The following is a 23,721-nucleotide window of genomic DNA, read 5'->3' on the forward strand; positions in this document are numbered from 1 at the left end:
ACTTTTGGGGGGATCAGTGACATTACTACAGTAATCAGTGCTAAAAATATGCACTGTTACTGTAATAATGACACTGGCAGGGAAGGGGTTAACACTGTTGGTGATCAAGGGGGTTAAATGTATGCCTCATGCTTACTGACGTGTGTGGGCGGAGGGGGTTGTGTGACACAGACACAGATCGCAGGTTCAGCTATGCTGAATCCTGTGATCTTTCCCTGTCTGTCACAGAGAAGATCCGCCTGCTTTGTTTACACAAGCGGGCGGATCTTCTCACTCTTTCCCCGATGATCGGGGAAGAGAGAAGGCAATTGCCACCTCTCCTCCTGCGGCTCGACTCCCGCTGTGTCTAAACACAGCGGGAGCGAACCTCCGGTGGCGCGCGTGCGCCGCCGAAACCACTAGGAGTCCAGCGATGTATGTTTAGGTCGCTGGACCCAGGGGGGCCGCACTGCCGCAGTAGCAGCACAGTGAGCGGTCCTAAAGTGGTTAATGATCATGCCATTCTTTTTTGCGATATGGCACTGCATTACTTGCGCGGTCGTGCTACGCTGTACTTAAATAAAATCAATGTCCTTTTTCCCCCCCACAAATAGAGCTTTCTTTTGGTGGTATTTGATCACCTCTGCGGTTTTTATTTTTTGCGCTATAAACAAAAAAAGAAGCGACAATTCTGGAAAAAAATATATATATATTTTTTTACTTTCTGCTATAAAACATTCCCAACGAAAAAAAAACAGAAAAATCAAATTTTTGCATCATTTTAGGCCAATATGTATGCTGCTACATGTTTTTTTTTTGGTAAAAAAAAAAAAAATTCCAATAAGTGTATATTTATGGGTTTGCGCAAAAGTTATTGTGTCTACAAACTATGGAATAGATTTATATCATTTTTATTTATTTTTTACTAGTAAAGGCGGCGATCTGCTATTTTTAGTGGGACTGCTACATTGCAGCGGACAAATCAAACACTAATTAAAGCTCTTGGAGGGACCAGTGACATTACTATAGTAATCAGTGCAAAAAATATGCACTGTTACTGTACTAATGACACTGGCAGGGAAGGGGCTAACACCAGGGGCGATCAAAGGGTTAAATGTGTCCCTAGGGGGTGTTTTCTAACTGTGTGGGGGGTTGTAATCACTGTATGAACACAGAAACCTGTGTTCCTAAATAGGAGGATCAGCCCTCAACAATTAGCCCTCTAATGTCCCTCCTCACTCAGCCCTCCATGATCCCCCCCACACTCTGCCACCCGGTCCCCCAGCACTCCACTCTCCACAGTCCCCCTGCACTCAGTCCTCTGCGGTCCCCCCCCACACTCAGCCCTCCATGGTCCCCCCGCACTCAACCCTTCATGGTCCCCCCCGCACTTAGCCCCCCAGTCCCTCCGCACTCAGTCCTCCACGGTCCCCGTACTCAGTCCATCACAACCCCCCCGCACTCAGTCCTCTGCGGTGTCCCCTTGCATTAAGCCCTCCACGGTCCCCCCTGCACTCACCCTTCCATGGTCCCCGTGCACTTAGCCCCCCCAGTCCCCCTGCACTCAGCCCTCCACTGTCCCCCCCCGCACTCAGCCCTCCACTGTCCCCCCCCGCACTCAGCCCTCCACTGTCCCCCCACACTCAGCCCATCCACAGCTTCCTTGCCTTGGCTGGAAGACAGTAGCAAATATTGTTTCGCTAGTGTCACAAGTGGGTTGGCTTTGCGCCCAGAGCCCAACCTTTTGCAAGCCAATTAGAGCCTCAGGCTTTATTCGTGTGGCTTGAAAAAAAAAAAAACCCATAGAATCCTACGAATCTCACATGCATCCCTGCATGCAAACTAGGGGGGACACGCCCCTTATAAACCGGCCGCTCTATAAGGGCCCAAATCTGTCTTTGTATTATCTTTCTGTAATCCTCTGCACATTTGTTCTCATAATGGAAGATGCAATTAGGCTCTTCTAGCCAGAACCGAGGGCCAATATAGAACTCTGTTCTTGCTGACAGGTGGAGGCAGCAGAGGTATACATTATTTAGATCCAGGCCTGGACTGGCCAAAGGGCACCCTGGGCATTTGCCCTGTGGGCCAGGGCCACCATCAGGGAGGGACAGCCACATGTAGGGTGCCTGGGTGTCATGAGCAGTGTTGCCAACCATCATTCTACATCTCTGAATGATTCTTCTGTTGCTCCGCCAGTGCAGTCCCATCTCCCGACTCCTGCCTGGCACAGCCAGTATTAGTGGTTGGTTGCTAGGGCCACCTGGCATCTAGCAACCAACCACGTGGTAGTCCCGCTCCCAGCATTAAATGGAGAAGAAGTCAACCAAACTTCCTCCTCCAGACATGAGGGGGACACTATTGGAGGGACCTCTAATGAGGGGGATACTGATAAAGGGACCTCTAATGATGGGGACACTGATGGAGGGACCTCTAATGAGGGGGACACTGATGGGGGACCTCTAATGAGGGGGGACATTGACAGGGGGACCTCTAATGATGGGGATACTAATAAATAGACTTCTAATAAGGGAGACACTGATGGAGGAACCTCTGAGGAAGACACTGACAGAGGGACCTCTAATAATAGGAACACTGTTGGAGGGACCTCTAATGCTGCGGGCACTGACAGAGAGACCTCTAATTAGCGGGACACTGATGGAGGGACCTCTAATGAGGGGGACACTGATGGAGGGACCTCTCATGATGGAGACACTGATGGAGGGACCTCTCATGATGGAGACACTGATGAGGGACCTCTAATGATGGGGAAACTAATGAGAGATCTCTCATGATGGGTACTCTGATGGAGGGACTTCTAATGATGGGAATACTGAAGGAGGGACCTCTAGTAATAAGAACACTGATGGAGGGAACTCTCATGATGTGGACACTGATGGAGGGACCTTTAATGATGGGGACACTAATGGAGGGACCTCTAATGATGGGGACACTCATGGAGGGACCTTTAATAAGTGGGGAACTGATCAAGGGACCTCTATTGAGGGAGACACTGATGGAGGGACCTCTGATGATGGGGACAATGATGGGGGACCTCTAATGATGGAGACACTGATGGAGGGACCTCTTATGATGGGGACAAATGGGGGACCTCTAATGATGGAGACACTGATGGAGGGACCTCTAATGATGGAGACACTGATGGAGGGACATCGGATGATGAGGACACTGATGGAGGGACCTCTAATGAGGGAGACACTGATGGATGCTACATGGGGATGTCTCTTTGCTGAATATATGGGGATATCTCTGTTGGATTGGATTATCTCTTTGCTGAATATATGGCAATGTATCTGCTGGATTGAGACGTCTCTTTGCTGAATTTGGATGCATCTTTGCTGAATATATTGGAGTGTATCTTTGTTGAATATATGTGTATGCCTCTTTGCTGGCTTTGTATGTCTCTTTGCTGGATTGGGATGTCTCTGCTGGACTGGCTCTTTGCTAAATTGGTCTGTCTCATTGCTGAATATAGGAGGATGTCTCTTTGCTGAATACTGTATATAGGGATGTCTCCTTGCTGGATTTGGTGGTTTCTTTGCTGAATAATTATTTAGTGATAAATCTTGAACGCACTTATGACTTGGAATACACTTTTCTTTTTCATAAATTATGTTGAAAGAGTGTTAAAATAAAAGTGGGTGCACAAAAGGACTGGTGGGATGACCAGTGGGGGGCCCTGGGGAATTTTGGTGGTCAGGCCCATGGGGGCCCAGGCCTAAAGCTGTGTGAGGAGCCCCAAAATTTCTGATGGCTACCCTGGCTGTATGTCCTAACAAGAGCTGGCTAATGCATGGGTCCCCAACCCCTGGGCCATTGACAGGTCCCGGCCTGTTGATGACCAGGCTACAGAGTGGGAGGTATACAAGACTAACACAGACCGCTGTCACCACTCACCTCCCGCTATGTGGCCATGCCTGTGTCTACCCTGCCAGCTCTCCTGCCCTGCCAATGATGTCATCCTATCAGCAGAACAGGGGGCAGGAGGACCTGGAGAACTGCATAGAGAGCAGGAGTCTTTTCATATTAACAAGCGGGTAATCATTCCCTTGTTAACATGATCCAGATCTGCAGATCCTCCTGCCCTTTGCCCTGCTTATAGGATGACATCGTCAGCGGGGTGAGAGACCCCGAAGAGGACACACAGGCTGAATGCCTTCTTTGACCTGCTGAATGTAAGACTGAGCAGGGGAGGCAGAGAGTTAAGGTGGTAGTAAAACCCACTTTGTTATTTTTACCTACAGATAAGCTTATAATAAGGCTTGTCTGTAGGTAGAATGAACATCTCCTAAACCTGCACCGTTTGGGAGATATTCACTCTGCATGCAGCCACTGACGTCACCGGCGCATGCACTCTGAGGTCCGGCATACCTTCCGATCTTCTTGTCGGATCCGAGAGCTCCCGCATGCATGCACAGGAGTGACGTCATTGCAGGTCTGGCCACTCACAGCACCTGGAAGAACGGTTAGGGGAAGATGGAAGCCCTCTCAGCGGTGACAGGGCGCTGCTGGAAGGACTTTGTTCTAAGGTAAGTATTTCATAATGTGCTAGTATGCCATGTATACTCTAGGGCAGGGGTGTCAAACTCAATTTCATTGCGGGCCGCATCAGCATTATGGTTGCTCCTCAAAGGGCCAGTTGTATCTCTAAGATTAGATTTCCAGAGCACCCCACGCCCCCTTACACCCTTACATGAGATGTCAAGAGCCCCCCACCATCATAAGTCAAGAGTCGCCCACCCTTCCTTACATCACAATGCACCCCCTTACCTTGTGCTACTGCCAGGAAGGAGATGTGGGTGGATCTGGGAAGAAGAATGTGCAAGGTCTGGAGGAGGGCTGGAGTCAGCTTACAGATTCTGCTGAATGCTGAGACCAGGGGAGGTAGAGACAAGGTGATGTTGTAGCTGCACAGAGAGGTGCAGGATCTGTAGGAGGAGTTCTGCCCTCCTCTCTGCTGCAGACTGCTAAGAACGACTGGGGGCAAAGACCAACCTTTTTGCAGGAGCACAGAGAAGCATAGGATCTGGCAAAGGAGTTCTGTCCTCTCTGCTGCCGACTACTGAGGCAAGGTGGGGGCAGAGATAAGGGGTGTGCCGCAGCTGCAGGAGAGGTGTGAGGACCACATGAAATGGCCTGGGGGGGGGGGGGGCATTCGGCCTGCGGGCCTTGTGTTTGACACCTGTGCTCTAGGGGTTTAGTTCTGTGTGGTGGTGCTGATTCGCCCCACACCAAAAGTAGACCATGCAGTACTTTTGGAAACTCACTGCAAACTCCTTGCATGATACTTCTTTACAATGCAATCTGATGTGGGCAAATGCACTTAGTTTGGAATCTGCATTTGGGGTGTCATTACCTTAATATTGAGATTTGCTGCAGATTCCAACAGCTCTGCGTTTGGAAAGCGATGTGGGAAACACAGATGAACGTGGTTTTCCCCGCACCGTGTTCTGGTGTGAACCGGCCCTTTTTAGAAAAGAAAAGACTAAAGTAACAACTACCTTGCTTTTTTTACGTAAAGTCAATTCTGATTCTGGTTGAGAGTTTCTTCATATATCTGCCCCAAAAAATCTTCTGCCCCAATGAATCTCACTTTAATCAGGGCTGTCTTTAACACAGGGCAAAAGGGGCAGCTGCCCGGGTCTAGTCATTGTTGTGGGGCCCAAAGCAGCTGCCCCTTAAGCCCCCAAATGGTTGATAAGTGGATTCAAGAGGGCCCAAGAAAATTTTTGCCCAGGGTCCAATCAAGAATAAAGATGGCCCTGACTTTAGTCATGCAAGAAACACCAAAGTTTACCTGTATAAGTCTTCCTTGCTCACTCTGCAGAGCCCCCAGCTCGGACACTAGTCCATTCTGTCCTTTCCTTAGGCTCTCCCAATCCGCTCGCTGCCGGGACACCTGGGAAACCATCTGGGTCACTTGGTCCACCAATCCTGCCAGCATAGCTCTCTCCTTTCCCACCGCCAATTTCAGCTCTGAGTCGTGGTCAGCCAGGGCAGACAACAGAGAAGACTGCAGGCCATCCAGTCGAGGAAGGGGGTCCGGACAGTTGGGGTCAATGAATATACTGATGTGGGAGCTGTCTGCTCTTTCTATGGTGACCAAGGCATTGGGGTCCTCCATGTTAGTCGTAATGACTGGCGGAGGTTCTGTGGAAGGAGCGTGGTAGTGGTTCATGAACAGAACTGCTCCGGTGACGGTTACCGCCAATAGGACAGCGACAGACAACAGGACGGTACATAGGATGTAACCACAGCTTGTCCTCTGCAGGATCAGAAAAGAAAAAAATAAGAAAAATACGTCAAAACATTTTAAAAAGGAATATTATTTTATCAATAATATTTGTATATTTATTGTATATACCCTGGTGATATGAAATTTGACAGTGCTATATATGGGAAAAAAAGTAATTTAGGGCTCCTTTACACTGCAATCCCTATGTTCAGTGTGCTGTTCAAAAAGTTTTTGGAATTCATTTAGGTGTTTTTTCTTTTTTTTTTTTCTTTTTTAATTTTTTTTTATTTCATTATTATTTGGTGCATCTCATAAAATTAGAATATCTTCAAAAAGTTAATTTATTTCAGTAATTCAATTCAAAAAGTGAAACTCCTATGTTTTATATTACACACAGAGTGATATATTTCAAGCATTTCTTTCTTTTACTTTTGATGATTATGGCTCACAGCTAGTGACACCCCAAAAATTCAGCATCTCAGAAAATTTGATTATTACAGAAGACCAATAAACAAAGAAAAATAATTTTTAATACAGAAATTTTGGCGTACTGAAACATATGTCCATGTACAGTATAGTATGCACTCAATACTTGGTCAGGGCTCCTTTTACATACATTACTGCATCAATGCGGTGTGGCATGGAGGCGATCAGCCTGTGGCACTGCTGAGGTGTTATGAAAGCCCAGGTTGCTTTGATGGCAGCTTTCAGCTCCTCTGCATTGTTGGGTTTGGTGTCTCTCATCTTCCTCTTGACAATAGCCTACAGATGGGGTTTAGGTCAGGCGAGTTTCCTGGCCAATCAGCACAGCATAGAGGGCTGCACTGACTTTGGACTTGATAAAACACAGTGGACCAACACCAGCAGATGACACGGCTCCCCAAATCATCACTGACTGTGCAAACTTCACACTGGACCTCATGCAACTTGCATTCTTTGCCTCTCTACTCTTCCTCCAGACTCTAGGACCTTCATTTCCAAATGAAATGCAACATTAAACACAATCGGTGATGATTTGGAGAGCCATGTCATCTGCTGGTGTTGGTCCACTGTGTTTTATCAAGTCCAAAGTCAACACATCCCTCTACTAGGAAATTCTTGAGCACTTCATGCTTCCCTCTGCTGACCAGCTTTATGGAGATGCTGATTTCATTTTCAAGCAGGACTTGGCACCGCCCACACTGCCAAAAGTACCAATACCTGGTCACATGATCATGGTATCACTGTGCTTGATTGGCCAGCAAATTTGCCTGACCTACACCCCATAGAGCAGGGGTCTTCAAACTATGGCCCTCCAGTTGTTCAGGGACTACAATTCCCATCATGCGTAGTCATGTCTGTGAATGTCAGAATTTTACAATGCCTCATGGGACGTGTAGTTCCGCAACAGCTGGAGGACCGTAGTTTGAGGATCTCTGCCTTAGAGAATCTGTGGGGTATGGTCAAGAGGAAGATGAGAGACACCAGACCCAACAATGCAGATGAGCTGAAGGCCGCTATCAAAGAAACCTGGGCTTCCATAACACCTCAGCTGTGCCACAGGCTGATCACCTCCATGCCACACCGCATTGATGCAGTAATTCAGTGCTCCCCAACCTTTTTATCGCCGCGGACCGGTCAACGTTTGATAATTTTTTTCGTGGCCCGCTGAGGGGGGGGGGGGGGACGTCAATGCAGAGTGCCACAGCGTGCCCCCAATCAATGCAGAGTGCCACAGCGTGCCCCCAATCAATGCAGAGTGCCACAGCGTGCCCCCAATCAATGCAGAGTGCCACAGCGTTCCCCCAATCAATGCAGAGTGCCACAGCGTGCCCCCAATCAATGCAGAGAGCCACAGCGTGCCCCCAATCAATGCAAAGTGCCACAGCATGCCCCCAATCAATGCAGAGTGCCACAGAGTGCCCCCAATCAATGCAAAGTTCCACAGCGTGCCCCCATCAATGCACAGTGACCAGTGCACTAACCTGATTTGCAGCGGCGGCTTCTACTCAGTCTCCCCGCGTCTCCTCAAGTCCTCCCTCCTCCTCCTTGGCCAATGGCATGGGTTCACCTTTCGGCCAATCAGGAAACGGGTCTCGGACCAGCTTCCTGATTGGCCAGGAGGAGGATCCGTGTGACAATAGCGAATATGCATTCGCTTTTGTCACACAAATGGGTGGGCTCAGGGCGCACTGCTCTGCGCCCCGGGTCCACCCTTTTCTGACATTTTTTTTTTCTAAAATGGAAATCATGTAATGTTCTTTGGGCGGACCGGTACCATTTGATCCACGGACCGGTACCGGTCCGCGGCCTGGGGGTTGGGGATCACTGCAGTAATTCATGCAATGGGAGCCCCGACCAAGTATTGAGTGCATCCTATACTGTACATGGACGGACTTTTCACTAAACCAACATCTCTGTATTAAAATGTATTTTTTAAATTGGTCTTATGTAGTATTCTAATTTTCTGAGATACTGAATTTTGGGGTGTCACTCGCTGTAAGCCATAATCCTCAAAATTAAAATAAATAAATGTTTAAAATACATCACTTTTAAAATATATGCGTTTCACTTTTTGAATTGAATTACAGAAATAAATTAACTTTTTGATGATATTCTAATTTTTTTAAGATGCACCCATATATGTTTTATTATTTTTTTTCTGAGCGGCTTTTACATGCATTTCACCTGCGTTCCAGTACAAAAAGCAGCATTCTGTATTTTCTTTAAGCACACGTGAAAGCACTGCAGTGGTGTAAACTAGACTCATTGGAATACATTGATTTTTCTTGAACATGTACTATGTTTAAAGATAAGAAAAAAGATGAGTCGAGCTTCTGATCCAACCTAAATTGTATTGATTTGCAGATGATGATATTTAGGAATAGCAACCAAACCACCAGGCCTCATCCTCCAGGATTTCTGCCTTATTTTCCCCTAGTCTTAGGTTTTAACCACTTAACCCCCGGAAGATTTTACCCCCTTCCTGACCAGGGCCTATTTTGCGATTCGGCACTACGTGACTTTAACGGACAATTGCGCGGTCGTGCGACGCTGTACCTAAACGAATTTGAAGTCCTTTTTTTCCCACAAACAGAGCTTTCTTTTGGTGGGATTTGATCACCTCTGCCATTTTTTGATCATGCGCTATAAACAAAAAAAGAGCGTCAATTTTGCAAAAATAACAACATTTTTCAAATTTTTTATATGAAATTCCCCAAAAAAATGTAAAAATCAAAATTTTTTAACATTTTCGGCCAATTTGTTTTATGCTACATATGTTTGGTAAAAAGAAAATCGCAAAAAGCGTATTTTGATTGGTTTGTGCAAAAGTTATCGCGTTTACTAACAAAGGGAAAGATTTTTGTCATTTTTGTTGTTTTTTTTTTTAACGAGTAATGGCGGCGATCTGCGATTTTTTTTTTGCGGGACTGCGACATTGCGGTGGACAGATCGGACCCTTGACTGACATTTTTGACACTTTTGGGGTTACCAGTGACATTACTGCAGTAATCAGTGCTATACATATGCACTGTTACTGTAAAAATGACACTAGCAGGGAAGGGGCTAACTTTATTAGAGATGCAGTGACTATGTGTGTCCCTAGGGGTGTTCTTCTTACTGTGATGGGACATGGCTACTAGTGTAAGAACAGAGATCAACGGTCCTACATAGTAGAACCGTCTGATCCCCATTTTTACACAGGGGAGAATGACAGGCGGCTTTGTTTACATTAGCCGCCTGCCTTTCTCCCTTCCCGGCGAACGATTGCGAGTGACCGGCGGACATCGGGTCCGCAGGTCACACGCACTGACTTGTTAGGGAACGAGCCGGGGCAGGCGCGCGCTTCAGCGGGCGCGTGCTCGACCGCTATTGGCTCACAAACGATTGACAGGCTAGTGACGTACCGGTACGCCACTTTGCCTGGCCGGGGCTGACCGCCGCAGTATATGTACTTGCGGCTGTCGGCAAGTGGTTAAAGTGTACATATAGCCAACACTCTTTTTCGTAGTTAGAAGTAGAGAAGAATTAAAGAGAAATTTCACCCTCCGGAGCATGTTGCATCTCATCCACTCCTCTCCTCCGCTGAAGAAATTGGGCATTTTCTTTGTCCTATTCTTTGTCCTGATCCTTGTCTAGGCAAATTACGTGCACTTTGCCCGCATCGTCTCCTTGGATCTGTATGTTTCTTATCCAAGGAGGCTAATTCCTTCATTGGGAAAAGAGCAGGGGGGCAGGGCCAGGTGACACATCATCGGCGAAGCCATCGGCTTAACCCGGAAGAGCTGGCACCTTACTGATTACATCACAGAAGAAGATGGCGGCACAGGACCTGGGGGGGGGGGGGGGTTGCAGAAAAGAAGAAGATTGCAGCAGGACCAAGTCCCCTAAATGTGCAGGACCTGTAACTAGGTAAATGGGGGTTAAAAAAAAGGGGGGTATAGGGAGCATGAAGTTCTGCTTTAAAACCTCTGATAGTGGAGGGAAGAGTAAGCGGGCGGAGCCTACATGGACTGACCGGAGAGCCCCGTAAAACATCAGTTAGTTACATAGTAGTTGAGGGTGAATAAAGACAACAGTCCATCCAGTTCAACCTGTGTAGGTGTGTGTGGCCGTAATCATCTCTCATACCCCTTAATGTTCTGATCCTTGAGATGTACGTCCAATAGTCTTTTGAAAGCCACCATACTACCTGCAGAAACCACCTCTTGTGGTAGAGAATTCCACAATCTTGTAGCCCTAACAGTAAAGGACCCCCCACGTTGCCTGAGGTTAAAATGCTTCTCCTCTAATCGCATTGTATGCCCTCGAGTCCTCATGCAATCCTTCAGACTGAATAGCTTTTTTTCTATGCCGAGATCACCATTGAGGTATTTATAAATTGCTATCATGTCCCCTCTCAGGCGTCTCTTCTCCAGGGAGAATAAATCAAGCGATTGAAGATGCTCTTCATAATTAAGGTCCTCCAATCCCCTAATTAGTTTAGTTGCCTTTCTCTGGACTCTCTCCAGCTCTAACACATCCCTCCTGAGGACCGGCGACCAGAACTGGACAGAATACTCCAAAAGTGATTTCATGTTTCAACAAGATAGCTGGTCATCAACTGGTGATCTGCTTCCTGCGTCTCACTGGTTTTTATGTCCTAAATCTACATACCAGGAAGTCATGGTAAAAACGGCAGGCGATCGGCTTTCATGTAAGGGTGGTCCCAGCGGCGGATTCGCCGTGGGATCACCCTTACGGTGCGGCGGAAGAGGTGACCCCCGCCTCCTCCCGGTCCTTTCCCCCGCTTACCGGACCCGCCGGCAGCGGGAAAAACGATCCCGCTCGCGCTCCTCTCAGGCAGGAAGTCGCGTAAGGGCAAGATGGCCCTCACTCCACTCTATGGTCTTGGAGAACCGGAGCGACGTCAAACGTCGTTGCCTAGCAATCAGTTTAAAGAGCCAATTTTTTTAACCATTTTTTTTTTTCTTTTTTAATGTACTTGTCAGGTCTGAGGTCTTTAAGACCCCAGATCTCACAATAAAGAGGACCTGTCATGCCTATTTCTATTACAAGGAATGTTTACATTCCTTGTAATAGGAATAAAAATGATCAAATTTTTTTTTTTTTTTTTTAAACTGTGTAAAAATAATAAATAGAATAAATAGGAAAAAAAAATTATTCTGCCCTGTCCCCGTTAGCTCGTGCACAGAAGCGAACGTATACGAAAGCCCCGCCCCGTCAACATAAGCGGTGTTCAAACCACACATGTGAGGTATCGCCGCGATTGTTAGAGTGAGAGCAATAATTTGAGCCCTAGACCTCCTCTGTAATTTTAAGCTGGTAACCTGTAGGAATTTTGTGTTGCCTATGCACTTTTTAAGCACCAAAGTTTGTCGCCATTCCGCGAGCGTTCGCAATTTTGAAGCATGACATGTTGGGTATCTATTTACTCGGCGTAACATTATCTTTCACATTATGGAAAAAAATTGGGCTAACTTTACTGTTTTCTTATTTTTTTAATTTAAAAAAGTGATTTTTTTCCAAAAAAATTGCGTTTGGAAGACTGCTGCGTAAATACGGTGTGATAAAAAATATTGCAACAATCTCCATTTTAATCTCTAGGGTCTCTGAAAAAAAAAAAATATATGTATATATAATGTTTGGGGGTTCTAAGTTGTTTTCTAGCAAAAAAAAATGATTTTAGCTTGTAAACTCCAAGTGTCAAAAATAGGCCCGGTCTTAAAGTGGTTAAAGGAGAAATATACCCCAAAAAATGGTCAGTTAAACCCAAGTCCTTTTTTTTTTTTTTTTTTTTTTACCACTACTATTGCTTAAATTGGCTTTTAACATTGACAAATGCAACAATGTAAAAATTGGATGAAACTATATAGATCATATAGACCAAAATGAGGGACAAAGGACGAGAAAAGAGGGACATTGTTCCAAATCAGGGACAGTCCTTCGAAATCAGGGAGCTATGCATAGGGGTTGATTTACTAATACTGGAGAGCGCATAATCTGGTGCAGCTGTGCATGGCAGCCAATCAACTTCTAACTTCAGCTAGTTTAATTAAGCGTTGACAAAAAAAAAACCTGGAAGCTGATTGGTTTCTATGCAGAGCTGCCCCGAATTTTGCACACTCCACAGTTTTAGTAAATCAGCTCAATTGTCTCCTTCTCCATCTTTCTGTAGTCCAGCCCCTTGGCTACAGTGGTAAAATCAGGTGACTGATAGTGAAGGGCTCTCTCCTCCAATCAGCAAGCTTCATTTGTTAGATTCACAACACTGTGCAATACAGTAAACCCAATTGGCTTACAGTGCTGTTCTTCTTTTTTTTTTTTTTTTTTTTTTTAGCCACAGGCTGGTGTGCTTGGAATTACAGGGGGGTAGTATAAACTTAGCCCCAGGTGTTATTTAACCACTTAAGCCCCAGAAGTTTTTACCCCCTTCCTGACCAGGCCCTATTTTGCGATTCGGCACTGTGTGACTTTAACGGACAATTGCGCGGTCGTGCGACACTGTACCTAAATGAATTTGATGTCCTTTTTTTCCCACAAACAGAGTTTTCTTTTGGTGGTATTTGATTACCTGTGTGATTTTTTGATCATGCGCTATAAACAAAAAAAGAGCGACAATTTTGCAAAAATAACAATATTTTTCACATTTTTTATATGAAATTCCCCAAAATAAATGTAAAAATCTAAATTTTTTAACATTTTTGGCCAATTTGTTTTCTGCTACATATGTTTGGTAAAAAAAATTGCAATAAGCGTATTTTGATTGGTTTGTGCAAAAGTTATTGCGTTTACTAACATAGGAAAGATTTTTGTCGTTTTTGTTGTTTTTTTTTTAACGAGTAATGGCGGCGATCTGCGATTTTGTTTTTTTGCGGGACTGCGACATTGCGGCGGACAGATTGGACCCTTGACTGACATTTTTGACACTTTTGGGGGTACCAGTGACATTACTACAGTAATCAGTGCTATACATATGAACTGTTACTGTAAAAATGACACTGGCAGGGAAGGGGTTAACTTTATTTGAGAAGGAGGGGTTAAGTGTGTCCCTAGGGGCGTGATTCTAACTGTGATTGGATGTGGCTGTGTGTGTAACTGCAGAGAAATACGATCCTGAACAGCAGGACCGTATGATCTCTGCTGTTACACAGGGGAGAATGACAGGCAGCTGTGTTTACATTAGCCGCCTGCCTTTCTCCCTCTGTAACTGACGATCGCGAGTGACCGGCGGACATCAGGTCCGCCAGTCACTCGCGCGGAGGTGTCCGTGAACGAGCGGGGGCGGGAGCGCGCCTCTGGCGGCGCGCACTCGCCCCCTATAGGCTCACAGGCGAGTGACGTACCGGTACGTCACTTTGCCGGCACAGGGCTGACCGCCGCAGTATATGTACTTGCAGCGGTCGGCAAGCAGTTAAAATAATTGTTTTTTTTACAAATACATTAACTGGTTTAAATTTTTTTTATAAATTTTTTTTTTCATATTTTAAAAATAGGACTGTGGTCAACAAACAGCAAATGCTCCTTCCCAGGTATGGCTTCTAAACCCCCTCTAGGTGTTTTTTATTTTATTAAATTTTTTTTTGTCATTGTTTCATGCTGTCACCGAGTTCTGCTACTATGACAGTGTGAAGACATAACTGGAACAAGAGAATGGAGGACAGAAAGATGAGTCATGTTGACGCAAGTGACATTTTATGCATGACTAAGTCTTTAATTTCTTTTGTGTCTGCTCGCTTCCTAATGAAAATGTTTTTTTTATTTTTATTTAGGGTCTAAAGTAATATTTAAGTGCCTTTTACATTCTTCCTCCCTTGCTGTTGCATTTTTCGAATGGTGCTTTTGATACATGGTTTTGTACAGCTCCCTTATGTGGGCATATACAAATTAGGCTGGGAATAAACAGAGAGAAGAGGCGCCTCTAAGTGTAGACATTTAGTACATTTATTAAGATGTTATAAAACACTCACATCGGTTAAGGATTACAATTGGTTGGTAGGCACCCTCCTGGGTGTTTCCACGGTGGGGGGTGTACATCATCCTGTGGACGCCGCCATTGGAAACCGTATCCCCTCTTCACCGTTCTGCCGGCAGTAGCTGTGGATGGAGCAGGAGTGTGAACGAGGCTTGGAAAGCAAACCAGACGAAACCGAGGCTTGGAGAGCGGCAAAGAAGAAGAAGCGCGGCCGCCTATCCATCGGCAGCAAGCACGCTCAGAAATGCGTCGCAGTGTTGTGACATCGATTCACGACGCTGGAGTTTACTGCTCTCAAAGCCTCGGTTTCGTCTGGTTTGCTTTCCAAGCCTCATTTCCACTCCTGTTCCTTCCACCCCTACTGCCGGCACAACGGTGAAGAGGGGATATGGTTTCCGATGGCGGCATCCACAGGATGTCATTGTTTCATGTTGTCACTGAGTTCTGCTACTATAGGCACTTTTCCACTGCAAGTACCGGCTCGGCTCCACTCGGCCCTGCTTGGCTCTGTTTGGTTTTCCACTGCATGGTACCGCATGGTACGGTGATGGAACGGTTTGGTTTTCCACTAAAGTAAAGTGGGTGGGATAACAACGATTCTCTGACCAATCAGTGGCTAGTAGTGACAAACAGTCAAGGCTGCATGCAAAGGATTGTGGGATATGGTACCGGTACGGCCCTCTTGGAACCACAACTGAGGTGGTACTGTTTAAGTGAGCCGTACCGTACGGTTCAAAGTAGTGGAAAAGCGCCGCCGTGCTGTACCGTACCGAACCGTTCCAACACCGTGCCATGCGGTACCATGCAGTGGAAAAGCGCAAAAGCGAGCCGAACCGTTCGGTTCCATGCAGTGGAAAAGCGCCATATGACAGTGTGAAGACATAACTGGAACAAGAGAATGGAGGACAGTAAGATGAGTCATGTTGACGCAAGTGACATTTTATGCATGACTAAGTCTTTAATTTCTTTTGTGTCTGCTCGATTCCGAATGAAAATGTTTTTTTTTTTTTTTATCTAGGGTCTAAAGTAATATTTAATTGCCTTTTCCATTCCTTCCGTTTTCTTCTGATCTCCCCATAGGGAGACTCTGACAAGTCCGCCTCTGCACAGTGAGCGGAGACAGACCTGTCATGCACCTGCTTAGCAGGGATGTACGGAGCGATCTCCGCTGAACATTCGGAGTCCATCCAAACGGACCCGCCCCATGTGAAAGGGGCCTAAGCCATTGTGTAATGGATCAAAGACACCGTTTCCTCTATAAGAAAAGGTAATATCTTTTCCTGAGGACCAGACATTTTCCTCTGCTTGTCATGTTCTTGGGCATTGGTCCCCTCACCACCCCTATGTGTTCTGCCTCTGCAGCCTATGAGAGGGGACACGGCTGCTGGTTGCCTCCACCATGAGGAGGTGTTCACTTCAAGCAGGCATTGATGTGGACACCCAAAGAAGGACCCTGTCAGAGAAACAGCCATGCTGCAACTGGCGACTCTGCCAGTACTTCCAATGGCCGCAATGGACTCAGGCCATAGACTCATTGCCAGTGCAATGGCTGTGCTGCAAACTGGCAACTTTGCCAGTACTTCCCATGGCCGCAATGGACTCAGACCATAGACTAATTCACTGGCCTATAAAAGGGCTCTGCTCAGCCCATCAGATTGCTGGATTGTCTTCAGCTCTTCCTGTTTCCTGTACATTGCTACTTCCTGGATTCCAGTTTGACCCGGCTTGTTCCTGACCTTTCTGCTCTCTCTCCTGGCTTTTACCCTCGGCTTCGTCTGACCATCCCTGCTCCAGTTTGGCTCTCCCGTTATCTGATCTCGGCTTGGCTCACGGACTTGCTTCCTGTCTACCTGCCCTCCAGTACCTGATCTTGGCTTCCCCACGGACTTGTCTGATTCTGGCTTTTCTACTATATCTTTGGCTTGCACCTGTTGCAGCTTCCTGTGTTTGACCCCCGGCCGGTCTTACACCTACTGCCTGGTTGTTCCTGGTTCTTCCTTGGACTGTCCAGTGTATTCCTGCCCAGCACTCTGCTAGAGACCGCCTGTCTATCATCAGGACCCTGCCGGCAACCAGTGCTTCTGTGGGCGCTACACCCTCTGTCTCAACCCCAGAGGTGTGCCGCACTCAGCCGCAAGGGGAGCCCTCTCTGCATCTCGACCTCGGATCAGGTACGTGACAGATCCAAAGAAGCAAATAGAAGAACAGAGAAGGATCATCATGTGATCATGGCTTCAGTTAAAGTGGAAATTTAGAAAAGAAAAATGGAGGATTCTGAATGCAGAAGAGACATACTACGTTTTTCTGCTGTGGAAGTCGTGTTATTGTGACGACACGCGTAGGGCGGAGCTGCATGATGTCCGTACCTGATGTATCTGACTTTCCTGTCAGCGACGATAGCTGTTTGGAAAAAGCGATCTTTCTGTAGTGCACCAGGATAGCTCACAGTTGCATCCCATCAATATTTTGTCCCTATAGGAGTAAGTAGCAGCAATGGAGGATCTGAGTCAGCTCCCCGATTGAAAATTGCAACATGAGACCTAATCAAAGTGATAGGTCAATTTCTCAAGGTGAGGCCAATATAGCACTGAATAGGGGTGGAGAGTGATGCATCACTTCTTAGAGCGCTATTGGCTCTAAAGAATAGTATAGTACACATAGTTGGGAATGGACATACATAGATTAAATAAACTCATACTGGAATATATGTAATGGAAGCAATATATCCATGCACATTGAAAAAAAATGGTGTATATTGATATTGAAGTAAGTGTATGTTTGGTTGTGATTTACTATGAAATGTTATATTTTATCTGCATAATTAAAAGTCACTGTGAGATTAAGCATTGTGGAAGGTGCACGTTTTAGGGAAAAAAAAATGTTTTTGGATTATTTACGTACTATTTTACGTTTTTTTTTTTTATATGTATTTGTGTATGCGGGAACACATTTAGGTGCTTGCTGCAAGTTAAAATTGCACATACATTATATTGTCAAAAGTATTGGGACGCCTGAGTTTACATGCACATGAAGTTTAATAGCCTCCCAATCTTAGTCCATAGGGTTCAATATTGAATTGGCCCACCCATTGCAGCTATAACAGCTTCAACTCTTCTGGGAAGGCTGTCCACAAGGTTTAGGAGTGTGTCTATGGGAATGTTTGACCATTCTTCCAGAAGCGCATTTGTGAGGTCAGGCATTAATGTTGGACGAGAAGGTCTGGCTTGCAGTCTCCACTCTAATTCACCCCAAAGGTGTTCTATCAGGTTGAGGTCAGGACTCTGTGCAGGCCAGTCCAGTTCCTCCACCTCAAACTCACTCATCCATGTCTTTATGGACCTTGCTTTGTGCACTGGTCCAATTCTACAGGGAGGGATTATGGTGTGGGGTTGTTTTTCAGGGGTTGGGCTTGGCCCCTTAGTTCCAGTGAAGGGAACTCTTAAGGTGTCAGCATACCAAGACATTTTGGACAATTCCATACACCCAACTTTGTGGGAAGAGTTTGGGGATGGCCTCTTCCTGTTCCAACATGACTGCGCACCAGTGCACAAAGCAAGGTCCATAAAGACCTGGATGAGCGAGTTTGGGGTGGAGGAACTTGACTGGTCCTGACCTCAATTTCCTCCACCCCAGACTCGCTCATCCATGTCTTTATAGGCCTTGCTTTGTGCGCAGTCATGTTGGAATAGGAAAGGGCTGTCCCAAAAGTGTTCCCACAAAGTTGGGGGCATGAAAGTGTCCAAAATGTTTTGGCCAGTCAAGTTCCTCCACCCCAAACTCGCTCATACATGTATTTATGGACCTTGCTTTGTGCACTGGTCCAAATCATTTGGTGGAGGGGAGATTAAGGCGTGGGGATGTTTTTCAGAGGTTGGGCTTGGCCTCTTAGTTCCAGTGAAGGGAACTCTTAAGGGTCAGCATACCTGGACATTTTGGACAATGTCATGCTCCCAACTTTGTGGATACAGTTTGGGGATGGCCTCTTCCTGACATGGATGAGTGAGTTTGGGGTGGAGGAACATGTCTGGCCTGACCTTAACCCGATAGAACACCTTTGGGAAGAATGGTCAACCATTCTCATAGACACACTCCTAAACCTTGTGGACAGCCTTCCCAGAAGAGTTGAAGCTGTTATAGCTGCAAAGGGTGGGCCAACTCAATATTGAACCCTACGGACTAAGACTGGGAGGCCATTAAAATTCATGTGCGTGTAAAGTCAGGCATTCCAAGACTTTTGACAATATAGTGTATTTCTAAATATTTTGTAATCAACATACACAAGGTAGCAAGGGATATTAATATTCTTTCGCTCTAATTTGTTATTTAAAATCACCGATACAAGCTCAATTAGCTTCCTATTGAACCTATGTTTTCTTTATTTAGGTCAGACCTTGCACTGAGAAGGAGCGACAGTAAACAATGAGCTCTGTATTGTACTCTAATGCAGTAAGCCGAGCCTGCATAAATAATGAACAAATATGGCTGCCCTGATGTTATTGGATAATTGCAATACAAACTACGCAACAAAGCATGGTTGATTTATCGAGAAGGTGTTTTTTAGATTCTTCTGATCAAGTCCACGTACATATCAACTTTATCTCTCGGTAAGAAAATGTTACAAACCTGGACCTTCAATGAGACATCATTGTCTCCCATCCTACCACCTATTCCTTCCATCTTACAGTATAATGAACAAATATGGCTGCCCCCAGTGGCGGCTGGTGAAGTTTTAAGATGGGGGGGCGCAAGACCCCGCCCTTCTATTTTGACCCCTCCCATTTCACAGAAGCCCCACCCCTTATAGACTCCACCCATTTTGTCCCCTGTATTTTGCTTGCGTTTACAAATTCTCCTCCTGCAGCACTCTACCATCCAGCACTTGCCAGCGCTAGTGCAGCCGGTCCCGGTACCTTCACTTACCTTCACGGCCGGAGACGAACGTTGCGGTCCTCCGGTCACCTCGCGTCAGACGGTCAGCTTCTTCCGTCGGCCGGTGCGAGGCTGCTTCGGGCGGCTCCGGCTGGATCCAGTGGAGTCCGTCCGACTCCTCATGCGGCTCCCCTCTCTCTGCGACGGTGGGCGGGAAGGACATGATGTCGGGGCGGCGCACCGCCCCCACGCATCACGTGACCAAAGGACCGTCCCAGGAGTCCAGTAAAGTGGGGAGTGTCAGGACACATTGTTCTGCGCCCCGACACTCCCCCAGAAGGCCGCCAATCGGCGCCTCTATTCGGCTCACGTGGGGTCAAAAACCCCACCCCCCCATACCCACCACTAGGTCCGGCGCCCCTAGTGGCTGAAAAATGCACTTTTTTTTTAATCTCTTTTTTTATTCTTTTTTTTTGGGGGGGCCGCCACTGGCTGCCCCGATGTTAATGGATAGTTACAAACTACACAACAAAGCATAACTGATTTATCAAGCCCACATACATATCAAAACTTTGTCTCTCAGTAAGAAAATGTTACAAACCTGGACCTTCACTGAGACATCATTGTCACCCATCCTACCACCTATTCCTTCCATCCTAGCTCTCTTAAAGAGCAATGGCAGCCTCACATTTAACATATTGCCTTGCAGCTGTAGCTTTTGGAGAGAAGATCTGAGACAAGAGTGGTAGGAGAACAAGTATAAAGCCTCTTCTTTTTGCAGGTTCTTGGTGTAGCACCCACCTAGGTAGGTGCTAGGAAAAGTATAGTTTGCCCTGCCTGCTTAACAGGGGAGCCTGATCAGTAGTTAGGCCTGTTGCATGTGTCCATGTGTGATTCATCTAGTCTGAGGGAGTGTCCCCACTGTATCCAATAAGGGAGCCTGTTGGACAGTGGAGGAAACTCAGCCAGTGACACACATGCTTTTATGACTATCGCAGTGGGTAGGCACAACAGTGGTGCATCCTGGGATATGTTATAAAAGCCACGGGCACATGTGACAGGGTATGAATGGAGATGACAATCAGCGCAGGACCTCAGTGTTGTGACAGGGTGTCTTTGGGTGGGAAGCCAGGTCCCAGGAGGAGGGTGATGGCTGCCTCTCCTCCTGCTGTTGAGGTAGGTGGTCACGGGCCGTTGGCCTTGTGGATCAGAAGGTGCTGAGCCAGGAGGTCCAGTGGATTCTGACAGTGGAGCAAGTGGCAGAGCAACCTAAGGAAAAACCGTGTCCGTGAGTACCAGGTAGCTTGCCGGGGGTCTGCCCAGGAAGGGGACCACTCAAGTGAGAGTCAGTGGACAGGAGCTAGCACACAGAGCAAGTGAGAAAGGGGGTGCCAAGTTAGGACCCTAAAGGTTTAACACAACAGGATCACATTTACTATCTTCACTTTGGTGGCAGAGTGAAGCAGCGGCCTTGCTGCATTCTACAGATAGATGTCCTCTACCTTGTGCATAGTTCTAAGTTGGAGTATCCCACTCATTCCTTCTCCCATCCAAGTTCTAAAATAAAATACAAAAACCAAATCCCCTGGATTGTTCATTGTCTGAGCCAAGAACTTTTAATGCTGTGTGTCTGTTTCCAGTTGCTAATGGTAACCCAGGGGAACCCAAGAAGTGTAATTCTCAGCAGCTCCCTAGGGGGCAGTGCTACATTGTTTTATTTATTTTTTTTTTTTTTACTTAGTCACAAAGAGGCTTATAAAAGAATTGTAAAACAACTATTTTCCGTTTGACAACAGAATTTGTATACCTAAATATCTCCACAGTAGGATAACATCTATTTTCTACTCCGTAGGGTCTATCTATAGAAGAGCATATAAGACTCGAACAAGGTAAGACTACTAATTATTATCATTATCATACACTATTTGGCTTGCTATTGTTTTTTTCGTTGTTATCTACTGCTAAATAATATGCAAATTACTGAGTCTCATTCTTCTGGCACATGGTTACCATGAGCGCCCATAAACGCCCCTTCCTTTCCACGACTTTGACAGCAGGGCCCTTGCCTGCTATTGTGATGATTCACCGTGAGTTCATCTCGAAACAAAAACAAGTCTGCAGTTCTGCAGAAGACTCCCAACACGGCCAGGCAAGCAGAGGATTACATTAACTACTGCATGGGAGTGGAGTGGTTTCCTTAACTGGGGAAGACAGAGATGCAACACAGTGGGAAGTTCCTCTAGCAAAATATAACGATTATATCTGTTTACCCCGAATGTATCAACCAAGCATTAGGAACCCTGCTAGCGATTTATCTAAGGAATGATAACTATAAATTAACCAACAAATATATTACAAAGTCATCCACAGTTTAGACCCCAGGTACATCTCTAGCCTAGTCTCAAAATACCAACCTAATCGCTCTCTTCGTTCCTCTCAAAACCTCCTACTCTCTAGCTCCCTCGTCACCTGCTCCCATACTCGTCTCCAGGACTTTTCCTCTACAATCCTATGGAACTCCTTACCCCAATCTGCCCGATTATCTCCTACTCTATTAGCTTTTTGACGATCCCCCGAAAACCTTCCTTTTCAGAGAAGCCCGATTTATCTCCTACTCTATTAGCTTTTCGACGATCCCCGAAAACCTTCCTCTTCAGAGAAGCCAGATTATCTCCTACTCTATTAGCTTTGAGATGATCCCCGAAAACCTTCCTCTTCAGAGAAGCCTGATTATCTCCTACTCTATTAGCTTTTAGACGTTCCCCAAAAACCTTCCTCTTCAGAGAAGCCCGATTTATCTCCTACTCTATTAGCTTTTAGACGATCCCTGAAAACCTTCCTCTTCAGAGAAGCCCGATTTCTCTCCTACTCTATTAGCTTTTAGACGATCCCGGAAAACCTTCCTCTTCAGAGAAGCCCGATTTATCTCCTACTCTATTAGCTTTTCGACGATCCCCGAAAACCTTCCTCTTCAGAGAAGCCCGATTTATCTCCTACTCTATTAGCTTTTAGACGATCCCGGAAAACCTTCCTCTTCAGAGAAGCCCGATTTCTCTCCTACTCTATTAGCTTTTAGACGATCTCGGAAAACCTTCCTCTTCAGAGAAGCCCGATTTATCTCCTACTATATTAGCTTTTCGACAATCCCCGAAAACCTTCCTCTTCAGAGAAGCCCTATTTATCTCCTACTCTATTAGCTTTTAGACGATCCCGGAAAACCTTCCTCTTCAGAGAAGCCCGATTTATCTCCTACTATATTAGCTTTTAGACGATCCCCGAAAACCTTCCTCTTCAGACATGCCCAATTTATCTCCTACTCTATTAGCTTTTAGACGACTCCTGAAAACCCTCCTCTTCACAGAAGCCTATCCTACCCACACCTAACAACTGTACTTCCATTTTCTCCTTTAACTCATCCCTCACAGTTATTGCCTTTTGTTTCACTTGACCCTCCCTCTAACCTGCTCTAACGAGGGCCCACTAATTCCTCCTGTATTGAATTGTATTGTAACTGTATTGTCTTTCCTCATATTGTAAAGTGCTGCGCAAACTGTTGGCGCTATATAAATCCTGTATTATAATAATAATAATAATAATATCCTTCATGTCAGCAGGTATATAATAATTTAAAAAATCACAAAAAGTATGTCTTTTCCTTATAGTACTCCATATGCATGAATAATTATATGTGAAAACACAATTGTATACCCATATAAAGAAAAAAAAAATTAGTTTTATATCGCCCAGAAAATAAAGTTGAAAACACTTAACCAGTTGCCGACCAGCTCCTGTATATTTTTTTTTTACCAAAAATATGTAGCAGAAAGTAAATTGGCCTAAAATGTTAAAACATTTTGATTTTTACATTTCTTTTTTTGAGAATGTTATATAGCAGAATGTGAAAAATATTGTTTTTTTTTTTTTTTTTCAAAATTGTCGCTATTTTTTTGTTTATAGCGCAAAAAAATAAAAATCGCAAAGCTGATCAAATACCACCAAAAGAAAGCTCTATTTGTGGGAAAAAAAGGACGTCAATTTTATTTAGGTAAAGTGTTGCACGACCACACAATTGTCCGTTAAATTAACGCAGTGCCGAATTGCAAAATAGGGCCTGGTCATTAAGGGGGCAAATCCTTTCCGGTCTTAAAGTGGTTAAATATAA

General features: G+C 45.7%; 1 protein-coding gene across 2 annotated transcripts in view; it reads right to left on the bottom strand.

The window, feature by feature from the left end:
* FIBCD1 (fibrinogen C domain containing 1) overlaps window positions 1–23,721 on the bottom strand; it is a 503,247-nt gene that overhangs the window by 209,318 nt on the left and 270,208 nt on the right. For both annotated transcript variants that reach the window (XM_082263080.1, XM_082263081.1), the window contains exon 3: window positions 5,798–6,265. In XM_082263080.1, the coding sequence (XP_082119206.1) occupies window positions 5,798–6,265 (468 nt within the window). The remainder of the gene's footprint in view (window positions 1–5,797; window positions 6,266–23,721) is intronic.

The sequence above is a fragment of the Pelophylax lessonae genome (genome assembly GCF_965119305.1).
Source record: "Pelophylax lessonae genome assembly, chromosome: 7".
In the NCBI taxonomy this organism is placed as follows: domain Eukaryota; kingdom Metazoa; phylum Chordata; class Amphibia; order Anura; family Ranidae; genus Pelophylax; species Pelophylax lessonae.